General features: G+C 39.7%; 1 protein-coding gene and 1 long non-coding RNA gene across 12 annotated transcripts in view; both read right to left on the bottom strand.

The window, feature by feature from the left end:
* The window catches only part of KIAA0930 (KIAA0930 ortholog), a 63,909-nt gene that overhangs the window by 4,888 nt on the left and 34,689 nt on the right, over positions 1-24,332 (bottom strand). For 4 of the 11 annotated variants that reach the window (XM_040565199.1, XM_040565167.1, XM_040565217.1 and 1 more), the window contains 6 exons: positions 9,817-9,924; positions 8,425-8,502; positions 5,824-5,925; positions 5,236-5,376; positions 3,333-3,527; positions 976-1,138 (listed from right to left, as the gene is read on the bottom strand). In XM_040565199.1, the coding sequence (XP_040421133.1) occupies positions 976-1,138; positions 3,333-3,527; positions 5,236-5,376; positions 5,824-5,925; positions 8,425-8,502; positions 9,817-9,924 (787 nt within the window). The remainder of the gene's footprint in view (positions 1-975; positions 1,139-3,332; positions 3,528-5,235; positions 5,377-5,823; positions 5,926-8,424; positions 8,503-9,816; positions 9,925-24,332) is intronic. The other 7 variants (XM_040565207.1, XM_040565177.1, XM_040565227.1 and 4 more) reach the window with 3 other exon arrangements.
* LOC121073952 lies at positions 14,256-19,081 on the bottom strand. Its single transcript, XR_005822026.1, has 2 exons — positions 16,040-19,081; positions 14,256-14,946 (listed from the first exon to the last, which is right to left on the bottom strand). It is a non-coding gene; the product is annotated as an uncharacterized LOC121073952 (long non-coding RNA).

Raw genomic sequence — 24,332 nt, 5'->3', positions numbered from 1 at the left:
CTGCACTGGGGTCGGATCTGCAGCAGCACTGGCCAGATCCAGGACACTGCTGACCTTCAGACAAGCCAGTTATTCTCCAACCACAAGGCCAATATACACCACCATTTCCCTGCTTCTACAAAAAACCCAGATTTTTGTCAGCTTTCTCCCTTCTGAAAAAAAAAAAAAAAAAAAAAAGAATTTCGTTACTGCAGCTCCTGAGCAAACATTGGTAGGACACTCAGATTTCTGTAATTTGTAATCAGATTGAATTTAGCTACTTCCCCTTTTAGAAAGCTCATTCTTGAATAAATTAAACTTCCTAGTGTAAGCTATTAAAATATATATTTTTTAAAAAATAGTATTATTCTTTTAAATAAGGTCCAGGAACAATAAAGTCAAAACATTTATAACCATAAACAAAACCACGCTTCTCAGTATTTTATATGTATGTTATATGTATGCTATAAAACATTTGGAAAACCTGGAATTTGTTCACTCCCCTAAATATTTGGAAAAGAAAATGGAAAATAATAAGGATGTTCATAATTATGACTAAGTATGCTAGGATCTGATATTGCAAAACTATACTGAGTAGACACTACCACCACCAATGAGGGCTTCTGGATAAACGCTTAGAACTCCATTCTATCCTGTGCAGCCTCCAGGAGAAATACATCAAAGACAGAAGACTCCATCTGGGAAAGCAGTTCTTCTCACTACACTGCATAGTAACTGACCCAAGCTCTAGCCTTTTTATAACTAAACTTGGAGGCACTGGTCTCCAGCCTTCAGAGAGACGCTTTGAAAAGAATAACCCCAGTTTCAGAGTGGCACCAGAGATGGACTGGTTGAGACACACCATCAGAGCAGTTTCTGTGGAGCTAGATTTTTCACACTGTAAACCTTTTGGAAAATCCAGCACTGGAATCCCTTTCCACAGATGTGTTCCCCCTCCTCTCTGAAAGTCTGCTTAGCTGGTGTTATTTCTCTCACCTCCACCATCATCGTCTCTGAAGAACTCCTCGCTGTCATTTGCTGAGTGGGATTTTTTCATCTCAGCAATTCGATTTCGAGGCACTTTTCTCTTAAGGGATGGGGAGAAAAAGGATGGGCGATTGTTGCGTTCTGGGGTTGGTGGTGTGCTGAAAGAAGTGACCTGAAAGGAAAAATAAAGGAAATGCTAGGGAAAGTTTTGTTTAAGAAGTTCTATGCTTCCAATAGGAAATAAACAGTTTCAAATATGCACCACAAGGTAATCACATGTGAAAATTAGAATCACAACTGGTGCCCAGCTGCAAGTTTTATCAGAGTGGTCTGATAAACTGACTGTGTCAACTGCACAGTCATCTCAACTTCAAGACACTCATCAAGATGAAAGTATTTTGATGCATCAGCACCCTCAACTGTTATGTAAATAATAAAAAGAACTCCAGAGCCGTCATGTGATCACTTTTCAAAGGGATTTATAGTTACAAAGGAATAAAAAAGCAGATTAATAATTTATTTAGGCACCAAGAATGTCAGTGTTATTTTTATATGTTGAAATTCAGAAGACTTAATAGGCTAAGAATGTACTGTACTAGACACAAAATTTTGCATCTTCATTTCTTTGGTAAAGATGAGGTAGTTGTTTGCCTGGTTAAACAGATGCCACATGATATCACTGTAAAAGGTCACTGTGCCTGTGAAGCAGGGTCACAAGACAATTAATAACCCAAGATGCTGATGCAAAAGACAAGTCAATGAGCAACTCTATGTATATTATTTCTGTATAGGATGGAGAAAAACAAGTTGAAAGGCCAGTGATGATTTGGTTACAGCAAGTGATGACAAATACAGGGATATAATTGTCTATGGTGAAATGCAGGTTAGGCACAGAACTACAGAGACACCGTTCCTTCAGAGCAGCAGTTGCTGTTGGGTAAACCTCAATTATAGTCAGCCATACCTATTTCAGAAAGAATTTCAATTGCAGTAACTGTGTACTGGTTTTGCTAGTAATATTTTAACCGTTTCCTTTCAAATTAAAAAAAATATGGATAACTACTCTGCTAACAGAGGTGATCAACTTTTATCTCATTCTTATTTTTTCACACCGTTAATTTAACAATCCCATAATGCTTCCTGAGACGAGATCACTGCTCATATCTGTCCTTACAAATAAGGAAGGAGGTGATGTGTGAGTAAGGATGACAGCCAAGCCAAGCTGATGCTGCACTGCAGAAACTCACTCACTATGTCATCCCTCTGTCATTAACATAAAAAAATCAGAAGCATTCTACCACCCAACTGATCCTCTCTTAAGTGCACTTGATCTCTAACCTATGCTTGTCTCAATTTATTTTTAATTCTGTAGCCATTTCATATCACACCTGCAGGGAAAACCAGACACAGACAAATTACCATTAAAGCCATTAGCAAAGAGCAATGATAATACATTATCAAACAGAGGCACTGGAAGTCTTGGAGCCAAAAGATCAGGAAGTTCCTCCAGGCCTGGTTTCTTCAGGCTGTACCTCTACAGCACAGAGCTTGTGCAGAGTTAATGAGCTCTGTGCTGACAGCTCATTTCGCCTTTTAGGAAGCCAGAAAGAGAAATCCCATGACTTCCATGGTCACCACTGGAAGCAGACCTGCTGGCCTTTGAACTCCACGGGTTACTGATGTTACACAGGAAACCAGGCTGGAATCCATCGGTAATCACTCTGCCTAGGTCAGGACACATCTGTATAGATATTTTAAAGACACACTGCCTAATTCCCATTAACTAGGTAAAATGCTTTAACTGAAATCAATGCTCAAGACTGAAAAAGGGCCAAATCAGGATCTTTGGACAGACTCTATTGGTATTTTACTGCACTTGTACTAAAATTAAGCATATGTATAAATATGGTTGTACATCTTGATCCACAGTCTTTGCTTTAATATTACACAGGCTTTGCACTGCTGGTATTCACTCCTCAAAATCTCCTGTGAAGTTTAGTCAGCAACCTACACCACATACAAATTCCACGTTTCTAGGTAAACCCCATCTTGTACAGAAATGGAATCTATTAATTTTCATAAAAATAGGCAGAACCATGATTTTCCTTGGCATCAACATCACTGTTGTTTCAACAAAACACTCCTCCATAAGTATGAATCATGCACTCATCTCTGTACTCATTATTTGCTCAAGGGAAACTGCAACAAAAATCCATCTGCATATACTGAATAGATCTGAAATCTATACAAGCAAAATTAAGTTCAGAACCATGATGTGGGTGAATTCCAGCTTCAGTTCATCCACTGGCTTTAAACAAAACATATCCACGCTTAACCTTAAGTCAGTATTTCTGTCTACTACTTACTCTCTCATGCACTGGGGAATCTGGATTTGAGTCCTCTTCTGTACCATATGGTGAAGTGTCACCAGTAGAAACTCTACTCACTGCCATTTCCGCGTGTCCTTTCCCTTGTGGCCCTTTCATTCGGACAAACTCCATGTTGTTATATTTATAGAAGCCAAAAGACATTTTTTGAGCCATCTTTGCTGCAACACTCACCTACAATGCACCAAGATGGGAGAGAAATACATAAAATATCACCTTCAAATATAAAACATAATGTTCTCTGAAAGCAGTTAGCTAAGTATAAGTCAAAAACATAGCAGATAATGGTCATTATCTTGATTCTTAGGAAACATTTTAAGCCAAAGTCTGAAGTGATTTCCAAAGGGGAAGCAATTTTACAGATACAAAAACAGATGCTCAGAGGAGAATCAACTCCTTCAGCTATCCAAAAAGCAAAGTTATCCAATGACAAGCTGAGATAAAACAAAAGATTTTTTCAGACCCACACAACGTGGCACACTGAAGCACAGGAAAGCACATGCATAACTCAGCACAACCCACACAGGGACAATTGTTTGAGTCCAAAAAGTAACAGACACGTAAAAAAACCTGCAAGGCACACAGCCCAATTCCAGCACTACTGTGTGGCAAGTACAATTCAGACATTTGTGTTCATATTGTCAAACCCAAAGCAAAAAGACAGAGCTCCCATGCACAACTAACCTGCATCACACTGCTCACCACAAAACCCTGTCATCTTTTGAACCCTCTCAACAGAGAAAAGGGCTCAATTTCCAGTGAACACAACTGAACTGAGAACTGAACTGAGAACTAGGAAAAGGAACAGACCAATGTGAAAACAGTCGAGGTTTTGACAAGTGAAATAAGGAGGACTTACGCATAAGCTTAAGTGGTTTATCACAACTTTCAGCAGTTTATCCCATCAAAGGCCCTGGTTTGTTTATAAGATAACAATTTATATTGCACTAAGAATTAATACAGACAACTGAAATCAAGTAACATTCAGAAGTACAGAGAGCTTGCTTCTCTTCTCTTAAGAAGAGTGAAAATACAAGCAGGTCAGATTTCAAGTTTTGCCTTCGGCTATAATGAAGTGTTTAAACAAACAATTCTGTTCAATCTAATGAAACAATATGAAGCAGAATTTTTATACTCATGTTCTTTGGAAAAACGACTATAAGAGTATAAACTACTCACATTTAAAAACATGGAGAAGGTAAATTATTCAGGCCCTCTATTGAAGAGGGTAGGAACAAAGGGAAATGAAGGAGTTTACAGTCACAGTAGGTAGTGACTGGCATCCTTTTCTTTTTTTAATCCTTCAGCACTGTCTTCACAGTAAATATTTTGTGAAGTTTATTGGCTCACGCACAATCTTGACTAAGTACTGAATTTGAAGCTACAAGTGAAGGCATTTCATGTTTCTATAGAAAAGCAATGAAAGCTTCCTTCCAATGCAGTGAAACTGCAGTGGCCTTTTGAAAATATCCACAAGAAGAGAACACACTAAACAAAAACACATTTTACATTTAACAAGATAGTTATCAGAATTTAAGATCTCCATGTAAAACATGCCTTCACTGAAGTAACTAGAAAAATCCACGAGCTTTCAGAAAAATGAAAGGGTTCCCAGAATTCTGTTATTCAGATCCATTCTGATGTCATACTCTCGCATCTTCATCAGCTTCACTCCTTTTGGCAAACACAAGAGTAACAAAACCTGATCTGAGCAACCTCAGCGCACCCAAAAGCACTAACTTTGGAGCAGTTTTCAAAACTAAAAAGGATAGGTCATGATGCAGATGATCTAACAGGACAAAAAGCCAACAACCTCACAGTAGCACAGAAAAACTGTGGTCAGTATTGCTACAAAAGACATTGTCTTTCAGAACCACCTTACCCTGTTGTCATAGACCTTCTTGAGTGCTTCATAGCGGATGGACCCCTGAAAAATCACTCCTTGGAAGGTGTTGCTTTTGTCACTGGCAACCAGCTCCACACAGACCATTTCTCCTTCTCCTACAGTCATGTCACTGAAAACCTGCAAAATGCAAGACGAAACACTTCAGGGAAAACTGCAGCTGGTAAAGATCAAATACATTGAGATTCCCGTGATTCTCTTCAGGCCCAATGTAGGTTCAATGTAAATGGGAAAAAGTAATGGAGATGTAGGCTTTATCACAGCTTTTCCAAAAACCATGGACTCCAGGCAGTGTCCACTGCACGTCATGTGTTTGGGTAAGCAGCTCTTACAATCAGCTTCTCTTGCTTCAGCCCATCACAAAAACATGTGCCAAAATCCAGCTCTAAATCCTGATTTCAAACATATTAAAGAATGAGGAACATCAAATAAATCATCATGGACTTGCCCCATAAAACCCCCTGGAATATAACCCTCCAAAAACATTTGTCCAAAAGGTGCCAGAAAACAACCACTCCGGACATAAGACTAGAATGGGACAAAACCCTGCTGCAGCAAGGAACTCACCTCTTCAAAACTGTCGATCATGAAAAATATGTTGGGATAGCTGATCTTTGACTCCTCTCCTTTGCTGTCCATTGGGTGTTTGCTAGGAGATGCAAACACTTGCTGAGAAAAATATTGAAAAAGAAAATTATATCCTTTCAGTTAAACATGCCAAGGAATAGGCACGCTGAATACAAGGCAAGCAGTACCAAAACACCACAGTCCAGCACTGCTCAATCAGCCAACACTTGCACTTCTGCTAGGAATGCTGGACATCCTTCAAGCAAAGCTGAGCTTGCAATAATGATAGAACCTCCCACCTATTAAATCCTTGAATTTTCATGTGCAAGTTATCAGTTACTGCATAGTAAATTTCTCTGTGTGTTCCTCTCACCAACCTATAGTAATGCTAAGGCATCCCCCTCAAGTTATTTCTAAGTTGCTGCAATGTGCTGCAATATAAAAGCACACAGCAAGAAAGTTACTGTGGAATAGCTGACCTAACATTGTTTGTTTGTACAATGATTTTTGTTATTATTGTTTGCTTAGTCTCACAATAAGATCAATATTGCTCAGTAATGAGACGTGAGGCTCTCAGGAGGACAAGAACTTGATTTCTCACCCCCATCTTCTACTTCTGTTTCTTTCCCTAGCCACTGTGCTTCCTGTTACACGTTCCTCCCTCTGAAGCAACTCCTCATCTCCTTTGTTCTTTTCTCTCTTCAAAACAATCAACATATAAAAAGCTAAAGGTTTTAGATTTTATCATTCCAACAATATTAAAACAGTTAAAAAGCAGAAGAATTCATACTGATTAGCTTTCTTTGCTTCTACCTCCATTCACAAAGCTTTGAATTAAAGTAACATGATGAATCTCAACACATTCACCACGGGCTAATTTAATTACATTAGAAAGTAACGTGACTTGCCAATGATCAGGCTTGCACTGCCTGAAACAAGGACATCTTCCAGGCACCCTTGTTCTTATGCCATCCAATGTAAAGCCAAAAAAACCACCCCAAACTCATCTCCAGTCACATACACCAAAGGAAAATATAGTTTCTAGAGATCTTATTGTCGAGTCAACAGAAAAACGATACAGTCTGAAAAATAATTCAGGGGAAAGTCAGCCTCTTTTTACACTGGTTTCATGCCCTAGGTACTCTCCTGGTATGAGCACAGTAGCTCTGTCACAGCTCTGGAGCAGTATAGCATGTCATAATCCTGCACAGGATTTCTCCCTATTCAATATCTGGTTGTGCACGGAGAGGGTAATATATGCTTTCTAAACCAAGATAAGCAGAGTAATAAAGATCTTAAAATGTTGGCTTTTGTTCATTTAAGATGAACGGCCTCAATGGTGCATATTCCAATGAAATGCCCTAACACAAATATGCTTTCCACAGTACCTAGAATTGCCTTTTCTCTCTCTTCATATAACAGCTAGAAATGTTATTTGTATAATGTGTTCTGGGTTTCTCCTAGAAAAGGGGAGACAAAGAAAAATTTGTAAGCAGCCTCACAGCATAAGCCTCTAAAAATGAGGAACAGAAAACCTTCTCCTTATTCTGAATATTGCTCACATGCTTCACACAGGCCTCTTATCCTCATTTTCCTAGTTTTCAAACAGGCATGCAATATTTACAGATTTCTTTTTCTCAAAAGAACTTTGCAGAAGTTAACTCTGAGTGAAATTTGGACTTTTACACGGCAGAAACAGCAATGAGAAATAAAAGGATTGTTGTCAGTGATCTAACATGGTATCTTAACTGAACCGGCCGAAGGGAACTGTGTGCTCAACACACTAATTACAAATAAAATGATCAGCATTGCTGGTTTTCTTTGTAGGCAAAACAACAACTGAGTTCAATGTGGTAAAACAATATTAAAGGATTAAAAAATATTGGCTTATTTTAGGTAAAGCCACACAAGCAGCTGAGTGAGCTAAAGGAATGGAAATGCCTGAGATAAACAGTTTATGCAACAGAAGCCTTTTGAAGTAGAATTTTTGCCAGCTAGGAAAAGTTGTTGCAAGATCTGCTGGAAACTGAAGAACTCTAGCATTTCTTATTCCTACCCATGCTTAATTATTCAGTCTCCTCCACTATGCTAAAACGTGGATTAACTTTATACTGCACACAAATAAGTGATAAAGCCTTCTGTGTAGTGATGGAAGGAAAGAGCAGTTGAAGGGAGAAAACAAGAATCACATAAAACAATAAAAAGAAATTGGTAATCAGTAAATAATCTATCATTTAATATCCCTGTATTACAGATTAACCCTGAAGGTTTCTTGTAACTCATGTCTTGTACAATTTTGGGTTTACCCTCAGATTATTTTTAACACTTAGACATACTCCCTCCAGCACACTCTCCCCAAATGCAGTAAGCAATGACATAAATCTTGAGAGCACAGGGAGGTCTTTATGGCTTTTTGAGATGGGCTATAAAGCACATTTAGCTGACTGGCAGGAAATGTCAGCAGACAGGCTTGAGCTGCTGGACAAGGGTGAATCTGTGACAGAACACAGCATGAGAACTGCTGTCCTGGTGTTGATACAGTTTTTAGGATCAGGTAATACTGGATGCTCTTATCCATGGTTAAACATAGGCTAGTCTCACCTGAGATTTCTTTTTGTGAATGTGAATGTCTCCTCCATCGGAGCGTGTGCACACAGCACACGTCACCACATAATCCAGCTAAAACAGCACACCAGATAGACAAATGAAGATTTAGAGTTAGAAAAAATAAAAAACACTCATGTGGACGAAGCAGAACACATTCTGCCTTCATTTTTTTCGGCTCTAACTAAAAGTAAACTGTTTCGGTATTGCTATTTCATTCATTCTCTTTACTATCCCAAAACTCCTGCAATTCTCTTGGTAGCCCACAATATTTTTGTTTGTTTACTATATCAGCAGTACTGAAATCTTTTATAAATATACGTGCTGGAGCGCACAAGCTATGGGTAAATAAACTCCTATCAGCATTGTTTACCATTAAGCTTACTAGTCAGCTGTGGAATATGCATGCCACACAGAAGAACACTTTAAGGTAGGAATGGAAAATATATCCCCCCTTCAAAAAGAAAGAAATGGAAGCAATAATGAACACAAGCAATACACTAGAGAGATCAGAAACCATTAACGTAGCCTGCCAAACAACCTGAAAAAACTTATAAGGTGCATGTATTACAACTCTGGACTGCAATGCCAGCTGTAACGTTATCTTCTGAATTCTGACTGTAGCAAACAGATTCTGTTTTAATTCATCATTAAATAAGCGCAGAAACTGCTCTCTACAGAGAAGGCTTGCAATGAGAATTTTGGGAGGAAGGGGACAGAATAAAAACAAGTTATTCTCCAGGATGTGTGCAATGAGCCAGCAGTCTCTCATTTTGGGATCATAATCGACAAAACTTTTCAAAGATCTAGAATGACTACAGTATTGTTCACCTTCCCAAAGCACCAATGTAACATATGTAATAACTGAAGAACACATAAGTTAATTAAAAAATAAATATAACATGTTAGTTTAATCTTCCCATCAACAAACAGAAAAGGCTTACTAAAGCTCTGATGTCAAGAACAGCAAACTCCCAGTGCAATACATAACACCTTTACTGCATTTTCACTTCACAGTTTCCTCTCTTAGCTGTACCAATATTGTGAACTCTAATGAAAACATTGCTAGTTTAACAGTCTCGTTCACTTTCAAACTATTATACTTAGCAAAGCCTGCCATTTTGTAAAACTTTTAAGAGAATAAAATTCAGCTCTGCTTCACTGGGTATATTTAAAGGTTTTGAAGAAAACTATCAGGACTCTACTAAAAACTATCTCAGGTTTTGTTCATTTAGACTCTGAAAGGCAAAATAAAAAACATGCTTTGTTTCTGTTCTCCAGAAGTGTTCAAATCCCCAAAACTAAAGAGGAAATAGGGCAGATCAAAGCCTTCCCTGAAACCTCTCTAGCATAAATAGCTCATAAAAATTAAATAAGCATCACTGTTACCTTCTGTAGAATGAGGTTCAAGTAGACGCTCTCTTCCCAGTCAATGTCAGGGTCTCCCAGCCCAGGAAGCTTCTTAGAATCTCTTCGGTAAACTTCAACTTCAACCTGCTAAGAAAATATCACATCTTCTTGAAAAATATTATCTGAAGGTACCTATATGCATACATAATATTGACACCAGAAATTGCACATTGCATAGCTTCCTGATATATTTTTCTGTCAGGATCAGATTTTGCTGACCATGCAAGGCCAGCCCTTGAGGAAGACTTTGCACAGAAGTGAAGTTTCATTTGTTCCTTATGATGGCTATGTTTTAGCATAAGTAAATAAATACAATTTGCCTTCCACACACACAGATTTCTCTTAACATAATCCTTTGGAATCAAACATGTCACCAGAGTAACACTCACCATTGTCAGCTGGTAGCTGTTTGAAGAAAAACACAATGCAGAGGGAAGTGGAACTCAAAGCCATCTCATCAGCAGTGACAAACCTTCATCCCAAAGAGCCTACAGATGAAGAATCCCCTTTACCCCAAGCCAGATGAATGCCACCAGGGATAAAATGAAAATGAAACAAATCTGCACATCACTGTGGCAGCAGGAGGAAAGAACTCAGCTTGTTCACAAGTGCCATGGAAGACTCTGGGATGATGAAGTTCACAGAAATCATTCTGGTAAACCCTCTTCTACATGTTACACACTGACAGTACTAACTGTCCAGCTACGTATGAAATTTTCATTTGTACTAAAAAAGAAGCAAAGACCAAAAAGCCCAAGTAATCTCAGAAAGTAAGAACAACCCCATAAGTGCTAATAAATTGAAGCAACTGAAACAATAACTAACACTTAATGTAGTGCGCAGAGTTAAAGAACAGTTTTAAGATGCTTTAAAGCAGTTAAAGACACTTTACAAAAAAATCTGCAGGACAGCTTACCCTCTGAAATAGTGAGTAAAACAAAATAGGGGAATAGGTAGGTAGTACACTTTTTAGACGCCAAAGCTATGTACTGTCTTGATAAACCTGGAAAAACATTTGTTTCTCTTTGTCAAAAATCTTTTTGGTTAACGTTAACATTTCTTAAATATATGTTAAAATATCTGGAATACTGTGACTAGTTAACATAGATGCAAACAGGGCAACTCCTGAACCTTTTATTTTGTTTTGGATAGGGCGGAGAAAAAAGGGTAAAGCTAGTTTATTAGAAAATAGATTGTCATAGAAGCCTGAATACATGAATGAAATCAAACGGAGTAGGATTAGGTCCTATAGTAAATGCATCTTTATTTCAAGTCCTCTGGGAAGGACAAAATCACCAGGCTGAAGTACAGTGAAGATGAAGAAAACACTGCAACATTTCAGGCTGATACCATCACTGGATAACATGAAAGCTGAATGCATTGTTTGTTATGATTTTTTTCCACTTACAAATATCTTTTTAAAACACTACAGACACATACAGATGTCATTCCTGTATTTCTAAAGCTCCTAACCATGAGTTTTTCTACCGGCAGCATGATTGCACAAATTATTGAGAGTTACTGTAAAAAACTAAGACTAAGCTGGGGGCAGCTGAGGGCAATGATCTCATCTAAATTCATCTCCAAATAAACTTAAGGTGATTTTTGCATTTTCATGCCTAACAGCACAGAAACACATAGTCACAGGATTTCAGAAATACCTTGTGAGACAAAGTCAGGCTCTTTAGAAAGATGGATGGAGGCAACCCTAACTGAGCAGTTAAAGGGTACAACTCCAGGTTTAGCTAATACCAGGGTAAATGAGATGAAGCACACAGCAGATACCACCTCAGTCCACTTTGCCTCCATGCCCATGAAGCCTCTATTTTAACCCAGGCAGAATTTAATCACCTCTTTAATTCCAAATCTCACTTTGCAAAATTTGGCCACTACTGTTTTCTGGCCATGAAGTTAATTCAGATGCTGATCTTCTCCCCAGCAACTACAATGTTGGATCAGAGCTTTTTCACCTAACACCCCTCCCATCCCGTTACAGATAACAACAGGGAACAGCCTCTCTCTAATCAACTGTGACATTTTTCCCTAGGTTAAGGAAGTTTCTCCACTAACTTAGGGTCTGATTCCCAGGCAGAACAACATGCAAGTCAGGACACCGCGGCTCACAGCAAATCTCTGCCTCAAGTGCCAAGCACTTAAGCTTTACTGTAATTCAAAAGGAGATGGATCATTTTTTTGCCAGGCTAGAAACTGCAGGAGGCACAGACCTTGTGTAATGGGTTTACGTGGCAAGGTTTTGGTAGCAGGGGGCCATAGGGATGGCTTCTGTGAGAAGAATCCAGAAGCTGCCCCATGTTTGGTAAGAGCCTCACTGTTGACCAGAGCTGAGCCAACAAGTGATGTTGTTTTGCACCTCTGTGAGAGAATATTTAAGACAGGGAAAAAAAAAAAAAGCTGCGCCACACACAGCAGCTGGGAGAGTGAGAGGTGTGAGAAACAGCCTTGCAGGCACCAAGGTCAGTGAAGAAGGAGGGGAAGAGGTGCGCCAGGCGCTGGAGCAGAAGTCCCCTGCGGCCTGTGGTGAGGACCATGGTGAAGCAGGCTGTCCCCCTCCAGCCCATGGAGTACCACGGTGGAGCAGGGTTCCACCCTGCAGCCCGTGGAGGAGACCACGGTGGAGCAGGTGGACCTGCACCGACAGAGGCTGCGGCCTGTGGAAGACCCCTGCCAGAGCAGATTCCGGGCCGGACCTGTAGCCCATGGAGAGGAGCCCACGCAGGAGCAGGTGACCTGGCAGGAGCTGCTGCCTGTGGGGGATCCAGGTTGGAGCAGTTCACTCCTGAGGGATGGACCCTGTGGTACGGACCCATATCTGGAGCAGTTCTTGAAGAGCTGCTGCCTGTGGGCAGCCCACGCCAGATCAGTTCAGCAAGGACTGCATCCCATGGGAGGGACCCCACAGCACAGGGGACGAGAGTGACCGAGAAGGAGTGGCAGAGAAGAAGAGCTATAGACTGACCATAACCCCCATTCTCCCATTCCCCTGTGCCGCTCCGGGGGGGGGAGGAGGTGGAAGAGGGTGGATGGGGGGGGAAGGTGCTTTTGGTTTCTTTCCTTTGTTTCTCACTTCTCTAACTTGTTAGTAATAGGTAATAAATCTTACTATCTCCCTATGCTGAGTTTGTTTTGCCCATCACAATAATTACTGTGTGATCTCCTTGTCCTTATCTCAACCCTTGACCCCTTTTCATTGTATTTTCTCCCCATTTCTCTTTGGGAAGGGGGAGTGAGAGAGTGGTTGTGGTGGAGCTCGGCCGCCCACCCGAGTAGAAGCACCACACCTTGGTTTGACAGGTCACACCAGCAAGGACACGGACGGTCTCTTCCCAGAGAGAAAGCAGGCATCAGCAGGCAGAGGCTACAGAAGCAGTGCTAATCCAAACAGAGAAGGGCAGAAAATGGACTTCTGAATGCTCTCCACAATGTGGGCCTGGCTAGCCATCACCTGCCATGGCAGCCTGTAGTTTCAGGCACCACTGTAAAAGGGATCTGAGGAGCAAAATGCAACGAGCTCTTGTCCTCATGACAAAGAGCACCACCACTCCCCACCGACCAGCTGACATGCTACATCATGAAGACACCCAAATTACGAGTCACTTTTGGAAAATCTCACCTGGTATCCTATAACCACAGGATCTGCAACATCTGTCTCATATTCATTTCCAAACAATTACCTTCAAGAAATATCCAAAAGACATCTCAGGATAGAACAAAGTGCTGGATCTGGATCGGCCAACCCAAACGGCAGCTTCCAGGGGTTTGGTTTCCCGTGCAAGTGCCATAGCTCCCAAAATAATTTAATCTCCCTCTTCTGCCATGGTGCTATGTGATGGTGGCCATTTGATATTATAGGAAATAAATCAGCAGGCTTGGTTCAACTTGTAGTAAATGATCCCACTGCCACTGGCACACTGTGTAGTCCCAGGCAGGGCCAAAGATGTAAGGAAGACTGGGGCTGACCCCATGTGGAGCCTGCAACCATTTGTTTAGTATTAGCTACTAAAGGAGGCATCTAAATCAATCATTCACAAGAAAATGTTCATTAAAAAAAATACACAAAGAACTTTAAACACAATTTCTGTTCAAAGTAACTGTTTCATACGTGCTGATATTAAACAGTAGTAATTAACAATCTAAATTCTTTGGCAGGCTGACCTAATTTGTTCACTTTCCTGGCAAGCTCATTCAGCATTTGTATGCTTGTCTTCCTGGTACTATATAGAAGCAGCATATATGCCAAGAATGTAAAATCAAAACCTGAAGCCCCTATTCCTTTCTCAGGTCACTTATGTGCAAAAGAATAGCAGTTATGAGATCTCAAATACGGTGCAATTAGCTATCTTTCAACTGGCATCATGGGATTTTCTTAATTTCTTGCAAAAATCTAAAAATCAAGGGTAAGTACTAACCTTCTTTATTTAAGTACCTGCAGCACTGCTAGAAGACACTTGGGATTGACAGTACAGGAAAACAGAAGACTAACACATTCCCTGTTCTGACCTGTAAGTGTTCAGACACCAATAAATAGGAGAGCTGCCAAAAATCTCAACAGGTTCCAAGTAACAGAAACCATTATATAAATTTAGGTAAGCTGATGCTGACAATGCTGAGCACAGTGTTTCCTGACTGAAGAGAAATACACACAGAAGTGTTGCCTTATATTTACATAGAAATCATGCAGTAAATGTAAATCTTTTGTTGTTGTTGTTTGGTTTAACATTATACCTATGTAAAAATATATAATACATTATATATATATATGTCATAAATATAACAAAAAATATAAAATATTACACTACTCTATATAATATATAAAAATGTATTTTATATGCATACAATTTGATTAGGATCTCATGCTTTTCAGTACACAGTTTTGTGATTTTCTGGGCTTTATTCACATTGTCATGTTTGGCTTTCCAGAATTAAGAAATGATACAGACTGAAGAACACACTGGATTTCAGGGACAGCTGAGTCCTCCCATGAAAACATGCCTGTCTCAGACTGGGTCTTTTTCCAGGTCAGCTGCTGATTCACTTGGTCATATCTCACCTTGATGTCTGTTCATCTGGCTTTAGATTAGAGGCACCTTCCTGCACGTGTGAAAAAATTATTAATAGAAATAATTGCATAAATACTAATTATTTATTACCAGCAACATCCAAAAGCTAACCTAGATTTCCCCATTCAAGTCAAGATAATGACCCTTCTACAGTTTCAGCAAGCTGAAATCCATTATGACACCGTTATACAGTTTTCACGGAGTTCGCAAGCTAAGGCTAAGAAGGAGAATTAAATCAGCCAGGATGACCTCCTATGCATCACAGACATTTTACCCTGACATTTTCTTTATAAAGCCAAGTTAATGACAATTGACTAGACAGTGCCTAGGAAAATACCTTGTTTTGAGAATTTGTTCCAATGATTAATCATCCTCTTGGCTAAAAACGTGCAACTTCATTTAATTCAGCTGCTTTCACTTTTCAGCCTCTGGTTCTTGCCATGTGTATTTCCACTATATTAGGAAGTTTTTTAATACTCAATGTGTGTATATATATATATGTATGTATGTATGTTTGTGTTTTTTTTTTTTTTTCCATGAAGGAACGTGCATACTTTAAATTTGTTGTTCATTAACCTTTCTGAACTGTGCAGAATTCTGTTAGGAGGTCTCTGTGCCTCCCACAGCAGGGCAGCTCTGCAGACTGTGCTCTTTTTCTGACCCTCAGTATTTCCCCAGTACTGCAGTTTCCTGGTACTGGCACAGCACTGGCACACACTCCTACTACTCCCCTGTTTACACACCTCAGGATTGCTTCCTTTCTGCACAGAGGATCAATGATCTCATGCTAAATAACTTGTGCTCCACGGCTTGTGTATCTTTTCTAAAGCCTGCATGCACTCTGACACTGACGTGTTGAACTACAACATTAACAAACAGATCCACACTTCTCAGGGATCAGATCGCGCAGTCCGATGGTGCTGCCCTCCCTGTTAATTCATGTGCCACCAATCTGTGTCACCCACAAATCTGAATCTGCTGTGATGTTACCATCCCAGCCACTCGTCCCTGCAGAGCCCCCTTACAAACACCTCCACCTGGTGTCATTTCCCTGACTTTGCCCACTCCATTTTGCCACTTCAGCTAGCCAGGACACCCTCCTCCATCATCCTGCCATTCCTTACCCCATTTCTTTTCCATGACTGGCAAATATTCTGGCTACCTTCTCGCACAGCTCTTGCATACTAGGCAAGCTATGGTCTGTCTCAAGGATTTCACGTCCTTCTGCACTGCAATGCCTGTGCCTGCACCAGTGTGACACCAGAGGCACTGGAGGGAGTGTGGCAGGGCCAGCATGAGCTTATTGCAGCAGAGGACACGTGTTATTACTGGAGCTGTTGTCAGGAGTGATCATCTGCACAGAAGTAACACCCTAAGTGAGAAGGAACAAAGCATCTATTGCAGATAAACACTGACGAGTTTTATTCACAGAAATATGCCTTTCAGAGAGATGTATTACAGGCTGATTATGTTTGCTGAACAACTCAAGTGATAGAAAATCACAGATTTTATACTGGAAACCAATATACCGCATGCATTAGTTATACACTTACAGACAGCTGAAACATTTAATCATAAAACTGAGACTCTGGTCTAGGTTTAAAATATTTGTGGTAAAATGGTTACTTTTTCACTATCATGACCATTTGCTCCCCAAAGCTTACAAGAACATGACCAATCTTTTAAAATGATATTAATAATATGAACACTAGGATATGAAGCAACCCCCTTGCTTTTACCCCCCCCAAAAAAACCCTCCCACAGGACAGGATTAATTCCATGTAGTTCCCAATACATTAGAGCTATTTGGTGACACCTGTGTGAATTGAAAATCACCCTGTTTGCACAGCTTAGCTCATAAGCCCTTGAAAAACTCCTCAGAAGAAATCTGTAATCAACACAGGCTGTCAGTTGGGCAGCAGGGAAAGAATGGGATAATAAGAACGCGGTTTACAAGAAGCTACTTTGTTGGTATTAAGAAGCCATCGAAAAAAAAAAGAGTAGATTCTGGTTTTCTTTTAAGAGAAAGCCAATAGGATTACAAGCCTAGCTAGTAATAGTACCACTTTTCAGCTTCCTAGACCACATTCACTAAAAAACAGTTAAAGGGGAGGGAGGTAAGTGTGAAGAGAGGAGGATGAGACAGTGAACAGCACCCAAGATTTTTTTTTACAGGACAACTTAAAAGTTCAGCTAGGAAATCCTCCTACCATCTTCAGACCCAGCTGCCCCACAGAGACTGGAGCTTGATTTATAGGATTTTACACTACCAAACTTTGGGGTTCAAAAGATCAGGAAAAACAGCAAAAGAAAAAAGCTTATTTCAAAAACTGCTCCTCCTTCTACAAACGCAGTATTATTCACCAGCATGTTCACTAGAGCACAGTTTTAAAAGGTCCATCACATGGTGCATTCATCTATTGTGAAGCCCAGCGGCTTTCAACACTCAAGCATCTTTCTCACATTTATCCCTTTACTAGTTTGTCTCTTTACTATTTTTCCCTTTAATAAACAGGTACAATTCCGAAGTGATATCTTAAAAATATTAATCAAATTAAATAATTTTCTAAATTCACCAAAGGAACTAATGCCTCAGATGCCCCATGCCTCAGATGCCCTCCTCCCCACCCCGCAAGCACATTTCTAGTTTGTTCTGCTCTCCCCTTATGTGCTACCTTCCAAGACTGTGAAGGATGGATAAATTTTACCAGTGTAAACAAACTACAACAATTTTTTTAATTTAGGAGAATGAAAGATCTCTTAAAAAAAAAAATCAGAGAAAACAAAGCGCAACAAAGAAGTGGTGCTAAATGATAAAATCAAGCAATGCCAAGGAAAAAAAAAATTACATCAATGTTGCAGTTAGTGCAGTTGGTTAACTATAAATTCAGTTATATTTCCAAGCTGTGCAGAACATTAAAACTCCTTTTCCTTCTGGATCCTTTGAACATCTATGTTAAAAGTAACTTGAAACACTTCATATAGCACCAATATTGCTACTGTAGTAAAGCAGTTTATGGATGCAAGAGAGACAGAATTTATTACTACAGCAGCTTTTTATTAGAACCGATTGGTCAGAACAACGTTTGGGGCATAAACAGTCCTCTTTGGCTCCTTCCACCAAAAAATCTATTTTTAATCTATTTTTCCCCAACTTACTCAGAGACATCAATTCTCACTCCTACTACTTCAGTGTGTTCTCAAAAACCAATGCAGTTTTAGACTTCCACATCACCTCAATGACTAACTTACACAAGGTTATCATAGATATAAATACACTTTGGAGGCAGCACTCAACCTGTGATAAGGTATTTGAATGCTTAGATGGGTCCAGAAAAGGCATTAAGGGCCAAATACAAGTTCTCTGATAGAAGTTCTCTGACTTTATGCAAGAAGGAAAACCCATGGACTTCGATGAGAACATAAATAAAGGGCATGCACTTTTCTATTTGACTTTCACTGTACCTCTGAAAGACTTCAAATCCCAGTAGACATGGTCCTAACAGTTATAACTAAACGAACAAAATATGTGCACACATCCTTTAACTTTCAGAACACTATCGAATTTAAAGATGTAACAACCCTAAGTTTTGAATCATCCTCATTAAAAGTTTCAAGTTCATTTAATATACTGGTGATGGGAAGATAAAGGGGTTATATCGATTTCTGCATCTAAAAAACACACACCAACAACAAAAATCAATAACCCTGATTCAGTGCAGAAGATTGTACACTGGTCAGAACATACCATGCTATTTTTACCAGAAGGTGTCCAGTGTGAGATTAGCAGATATCAGGAGGTAAATTCAGTCTGAACCAAAGTCACACAGTACCAGAAGAGAGGGTTTGTGTGCTGTGAGTCCAGCCCATCTGACTCTTAGGAAGGGAGTGGAAGTAATTCATACAGATAAAAGCAACATGGGAGATGAGACTGTTACCTGAAACCCAGTGGCAACACAGATCCGTGTGACAATGCCAAAATCTTGCAGTGGCTCTGGCGTTAGCTCTTCCTCATCAGACCCAAGGCTGGCTGCACAGAAGCTGACCTGCCAAAAATCTGTCAAAGTGTATGCAAACTTTCCCTAGCATCTGGAGCTGCCTTTACAGCAGTGTTTGCCTCTTTGGGCAAAAACTGCACACCTTCAAAGCACAAAGATGCAGGTCACTCCTGGGCTTCTTTGCCTATGCACTACAACAAATCAACAACAAGGTACAATTCGTTAGGAAATGACAGTAGTAGAATGATGGGAGCTTCCAGGACTCTGGCACAGAAATACGGGATTTTTGCAGAACAAGAAATCTCCAAGTGTGGCGAGGTCTACTCCAATCTCCAAAGACTTTGGCTTCCTATCTATTTACCAGGCAATTAGTTGTAGCAATGCAGCCATGTATATGAGGCAGTTTATGCGTTTTGTAACAGGCTGCCAAGCATCATTGTGGAATATATACCCAATAAGACAGCATGAACTGATCTGAACAAGTCACCCGTGAAAATCCATCTGCTCACTCATCTGCTCAGCACCGACAGACCTGTCTCTGTTAAATGGGAAGAAAATCAAAGAAGTCAGGTATTTTCTGGAGCATGCAGAGAAGCCCTGTGGGAATGGTGCATCCCTAGTCCTGTCATATAGAGAAGCTGCAGAAGGGACAATGACATTAGCAACAGATTACATTATTAGCCTTGCCTAAAATATTTATATCCAAAATAATATTTAAAAGGGGACAAGTGTATTTAACACTGCAATTGTACTGAAAAGAAAAAGATTTTTTTCAGATATAATATGGTCTTTAGGATTATTGGCTACTGTAATTTTCATTGGCAGTAACTCCACAGGACAATGGTAAGAAAGTCCTCCAACATGAAATTCCAATTCCCTTTTCCCAGATACTATTAATTTTTCACAATTAGTACCTGCTACTCCTGGAATACACTCTGAAGCCCACGTAAAAGGCAGCATAATGTCCAGTACCTATGACAACTAGACACCCTCCATGGCTGTAAAGCTGAAACAAAGCCCACTGCAATAAAGGGATTATGAACAGTTTTGTGCAAGAGGCAAAGTTCAGCTACAGACAGAAAAAAATCAAATTAAAAAAATGAAACAAAATAAAACTTGTTGCAATATTACTTTGAAATGTCTTGCCATAACCATTTCGGTATAATCAAAAGCCATATCAACAGAAGTAACAGTAAACGATCTAAAAAGCTGACTTTACTTTCCACTGTCTCTAGATAAATCAGAACAGCAAAAAGGTATTTCAGTCTCCAGTATCTTTCAGAAGTTCCTTCAGATGTCCAAATGGGACAAGTCGTATGCCAACAGCAGTTTCTCATCTTTCCGTAATGTAATTACCCCAAAGAATCTGTTCATGGCTTTGGACTCTCTCTTCCATTTGTTGGCATGAGAAATGCTGGGTGATTAACCTCTCCTACTCACTCATGATCTGCAGGTGAGAAACTTTGCAGCCCACATCATCTCAAAGGGCAAGATTTACATTTAGCTTTATCATCAACTTGGTTGATTTACCTCAAATAAATGCTACATGAATTTGTAGGCAAGGACATGGGAGGGTGTTTGCAGATGGAATAAGAACCTTAGAGCAGCAGTGGATTACCCCCTCTTCCATCACCCAAGTTGCAGAATGGCTGATGACAGACAAAAGGTGCTGCTGTAACAGACACCGTTCCTACTCCAGCTTGTACTCATCAGGAGCACAGGGTTCACAGAGGGCTACCAATGTACATGCTTTTAAAATTGGAATGTAAACAAACAAAGTTTTGGCACATTTATCTGTAAATGGGAGACCCACTCATGTCAAAGTCATCCAGACTATGTTGCAAGAATAGCTCCTGTATTTCCTGTCCTGAATAAGCTTTGCTGCTTTGAATAAGCAGTTGAACTTGTTGTAGAATGTCCTCTCCCTTTTCTTTTCTTGCATGTATTTAGGACTTCAGGATAACAGCAATCACCTCATGTGAACATGGGATCACCAGGCAGACTCTATCTTAGAGCAAACTAGCTATATGCATAAAAAGGTGTAGGGTTACTGATACAATAGTGCATATAATGGGTGGAAAAAATTCAACATTTAGTTTAAGGAAATGGGACTTGCAGAACACATCAACTTCCTTCCTACTCCCACCCATCTTTCGAATGTATTGGCCAACTTCAAACAAATTTGACGGAGGTCTCAAGGATCATATCATCACAACAATCAGCAGTGAGACAACCCCATGTTTTTACTATTGGTGCAGAAGGGCCAGGGAAACTCAGCCTTTTTCTAACTTTTCAGCAGCCATTTGCTGTGAACCACCAAGAAAAGGTGAAGGCTACCTTTTGCTCTAGTAGCAACCAAGAAAAACATATAGAAAAAGGACATACACAGGTAAGAGGCATGGGACATTGCTGGTGGGACACTGGGGGCAGAGATCAACCGTACTCTGGAGACTGGAGGGGCCCAGGAAAGGGACAAGAGGAGAATCAAGTGTAGCTGAGGGAGATTTTTTTGAGAGACCAGATATATAGTGACCCGGCTATATTATTCTGCAGCTCACCGACCAGTTTATTTTAGAACTTTATATTTAATGGGAATGAAATTCTCACCCACTTAAGTTAAAAGCAAAAAAAAAAAAAAAAAAAAAGCAAGGAAAAAAAAGGCAAAAATTCTCCAAAATTCTCATTAACTTCAGAGGATCTGGGACTTCACCCCAAAATTTTCCCAGTATTTGTAATGTCTACCCACACGCTTCAGGGTGTATTTGACACCTGTGTCTCTACATTAGTTTAGATTGCAATGTTTAAAAAAAACAGGCAAGGCACTGTAACTGTGATCAGATTCCAAAGAGGAATAGCTACATATAACATTCATTAATACGAAGATTCACCACACATACCCTTTTCTTTAGGACCAAATTTAGTTGCTACATTTATCATCCTATTTGCAGTCATGTCACTAAAAGCTGCAGACCTCACAAAATTTATTACTCTTCACATAAGGAATATATAAAGCAACAGTAAGGATTACAAAGAAGGTAATAAGTGCTGGGGAAGCTAAAAAGAAAACATTTGATTGTATAAGAAGTTTCTGTTTGGTACAAAAATAAAGGTCAGTAAAATATTGCATGGTAAAATGAATTTATATTTTGATGTCACTTAAAGGTTCCACTTGCAATTAGGAAACTGGACAGATGCATTTGGGAAATCCCTCCTTAAATCCTTCCAGGAACACCATGACTATGAACTAGATGGCTTGGGAACCTTTTCTTGGGCTAACCAAGACTTTTTCAGGGAGAAAGCCTCACACACCTGTTATGGCCAGCAAAGCTGAGCTCTGCACCCTACCCCATTAGTGTTTTGATTATAGTGCTGAAGCGCTTTTTAAGACACAGGATAAAGGGAAGTCAGGGTATAAAACCATCATGGGTCATTTATCTTGATTCCTAAGGAAAGGCTTCTTCTGCCTCCCATTTTGTCGCCTTGGAAATCATCTGAACAATAAGATTTCTAGTATTTCTGTTCAGAATGGTTCCACAAACAAAGCTCTGAGCAAGATATGCTAAAACCTGCTCTTGCACCATCTCATTACACAACCCTCTTGTACCTTCCACTGACTAAACTGCAGTGGCACAGAAAGGTTGAGGCTGGAGGATAACAAAAAGGAAACTGTACCTACAGGTTGGTTGACTCATCACAGTCACTCTTCACCGAGCAACCTCAGTGCCAGTCCAAGCTTGAAAACAGCAAAGTCAACTTACATGCAGCCTTTATTCTCATCACATTTCCTTTCTTCTTGATACTCAGTTCTGCAAAGCTGTTCTTGCTACTTACTTGGGTTTCAGTGCTGCTGTAATTCCCTAGAACCTAATTGTTCTCCCGTCATTTATTGATCTGGTTGCAGATGACAGCTTAATGGCACAAGACTGCCCTAAAGTCAACATCTTAGTTTATCTTAAAATGAGAAGTGCTCTGATTTGTGGAGTCCTGACCCCTGAAATTCAAGTTTTATTACAGTGCTCTTTATTCCAACCCCTTTCAGAAAGGATGATGCACAGTCGTGAACATCACCCCACTTTGACTTGTTGGCATCATCTCCTTCTAAGTAACTGTGCTCCTGGGGGAAGAACTGAATTTGTTCTACGACTGTTTCCGAACTGAACGGCAAACCTTAAAGTCAGATCCCACTTACTTCCGATGAGACAAGAGCAAAAGGCACAGAGCATATGTTTTCTAAATAGATTCTTGTTTTCTTTTTTGATTCTTACATAAGTTTATCTCGATAGTAAAGAAAACACCTTAAAATTGATTACAGCTCTTGTAACAAATAATTCTTAATCACAAGAAATTCCTATCAAATGTATTCGTTTTTCTTATTTTCAATAAGCACAAGAGATTCTAGATTGGCATGCCATAATCAGAAAACAAGGACTTAACAAGCCTATACACCTTAGTGTTTCTGTTATCTGCATAGTGTATATGAAGAAGCTTAATCTGAAGCAGTAGTAAGAATGAGTAAATTATGAGACTGAACACAGCTAACGGGACACACGCACCTGAAAGTTGACTTCAACCAAGCATGATTCCTGTAAAAAAATCGAAGTCCATTTCTGTCTTTGCAATCCTAGTAATAGCAAAAGCGTTATAAATATATCTGAAAGAGGTATAGATAGAACTAAGCACATATGTATATTGTTATATATACTAAAAATATATATAATAGATCTAAAAATAAAAAACTGCAAGGTGTTCAAATTACCGGAACAGTCTGAATGTTTGATTATGTCTGTCAAACACATGAGGGGAAAACAACAATCTGAAAATCATGAGATGTGGAGTGCGGAAAATGTATTTCCCCAGCATAGCTTTGGCACCAAGAAAGCCATTGTAACTGTTCCTAAGCAAGTCAAGGCTGGAATTTATAACACACTGACTAGAATCAGAAAGGCAAGATATCGTTATATTTGAGATAATGACAAAATAATCCTAGCTGCTACCTGACGTTCATACTCTGTGAATTGCATCAACTTTCATTCCCAGGCTTGAATGTTTTATAAATCTGCTAAATCAACATTCAAGAACTGAAAGACTAGATACAAGCATGACTATTTAAGCATTATCAACTGTGGCCCCAGACTACGGAGTAACTGATATTTTCAGATGCAACAGTTTGCTCATTGCCGTCTTATTACTCTATTTGCCAGCCTTTCTGAAGTCCTCCACAGAAAAGCACGAGTGCCTGAAGCAACACATGGTGTGCCAACTGCAGAATACAGTTGGCAAAACAAGAGGAGACATGCTTCATCATTAACTAAGGCAGCAAAGATGCAGGAGAAGGAAGATTACAGAATGTTAATAAATCATTGCATTTTCAAACCATCTCAGCTGGATGTGGAAATGTATAAACTGGGTTACTGAAGAG

Source organism: Cygnus olor, chromosome 1 (assembly GCF_009769625.2).
Source record: "Cygnus olor isolate bCygOlo1 chromosome 1, bCygOlo1.pri.v2, whole genome shotgun sequence".
Classification (NCBI taxonomy): Eukaryota; Metazoa; Chordata; class Aves; order Anseriformes; family Anatidae; genus Cygnus; species Cygnus olor.
This window is presented reverse-complemented; position numbering and strand designations above follow the sequence as displayed.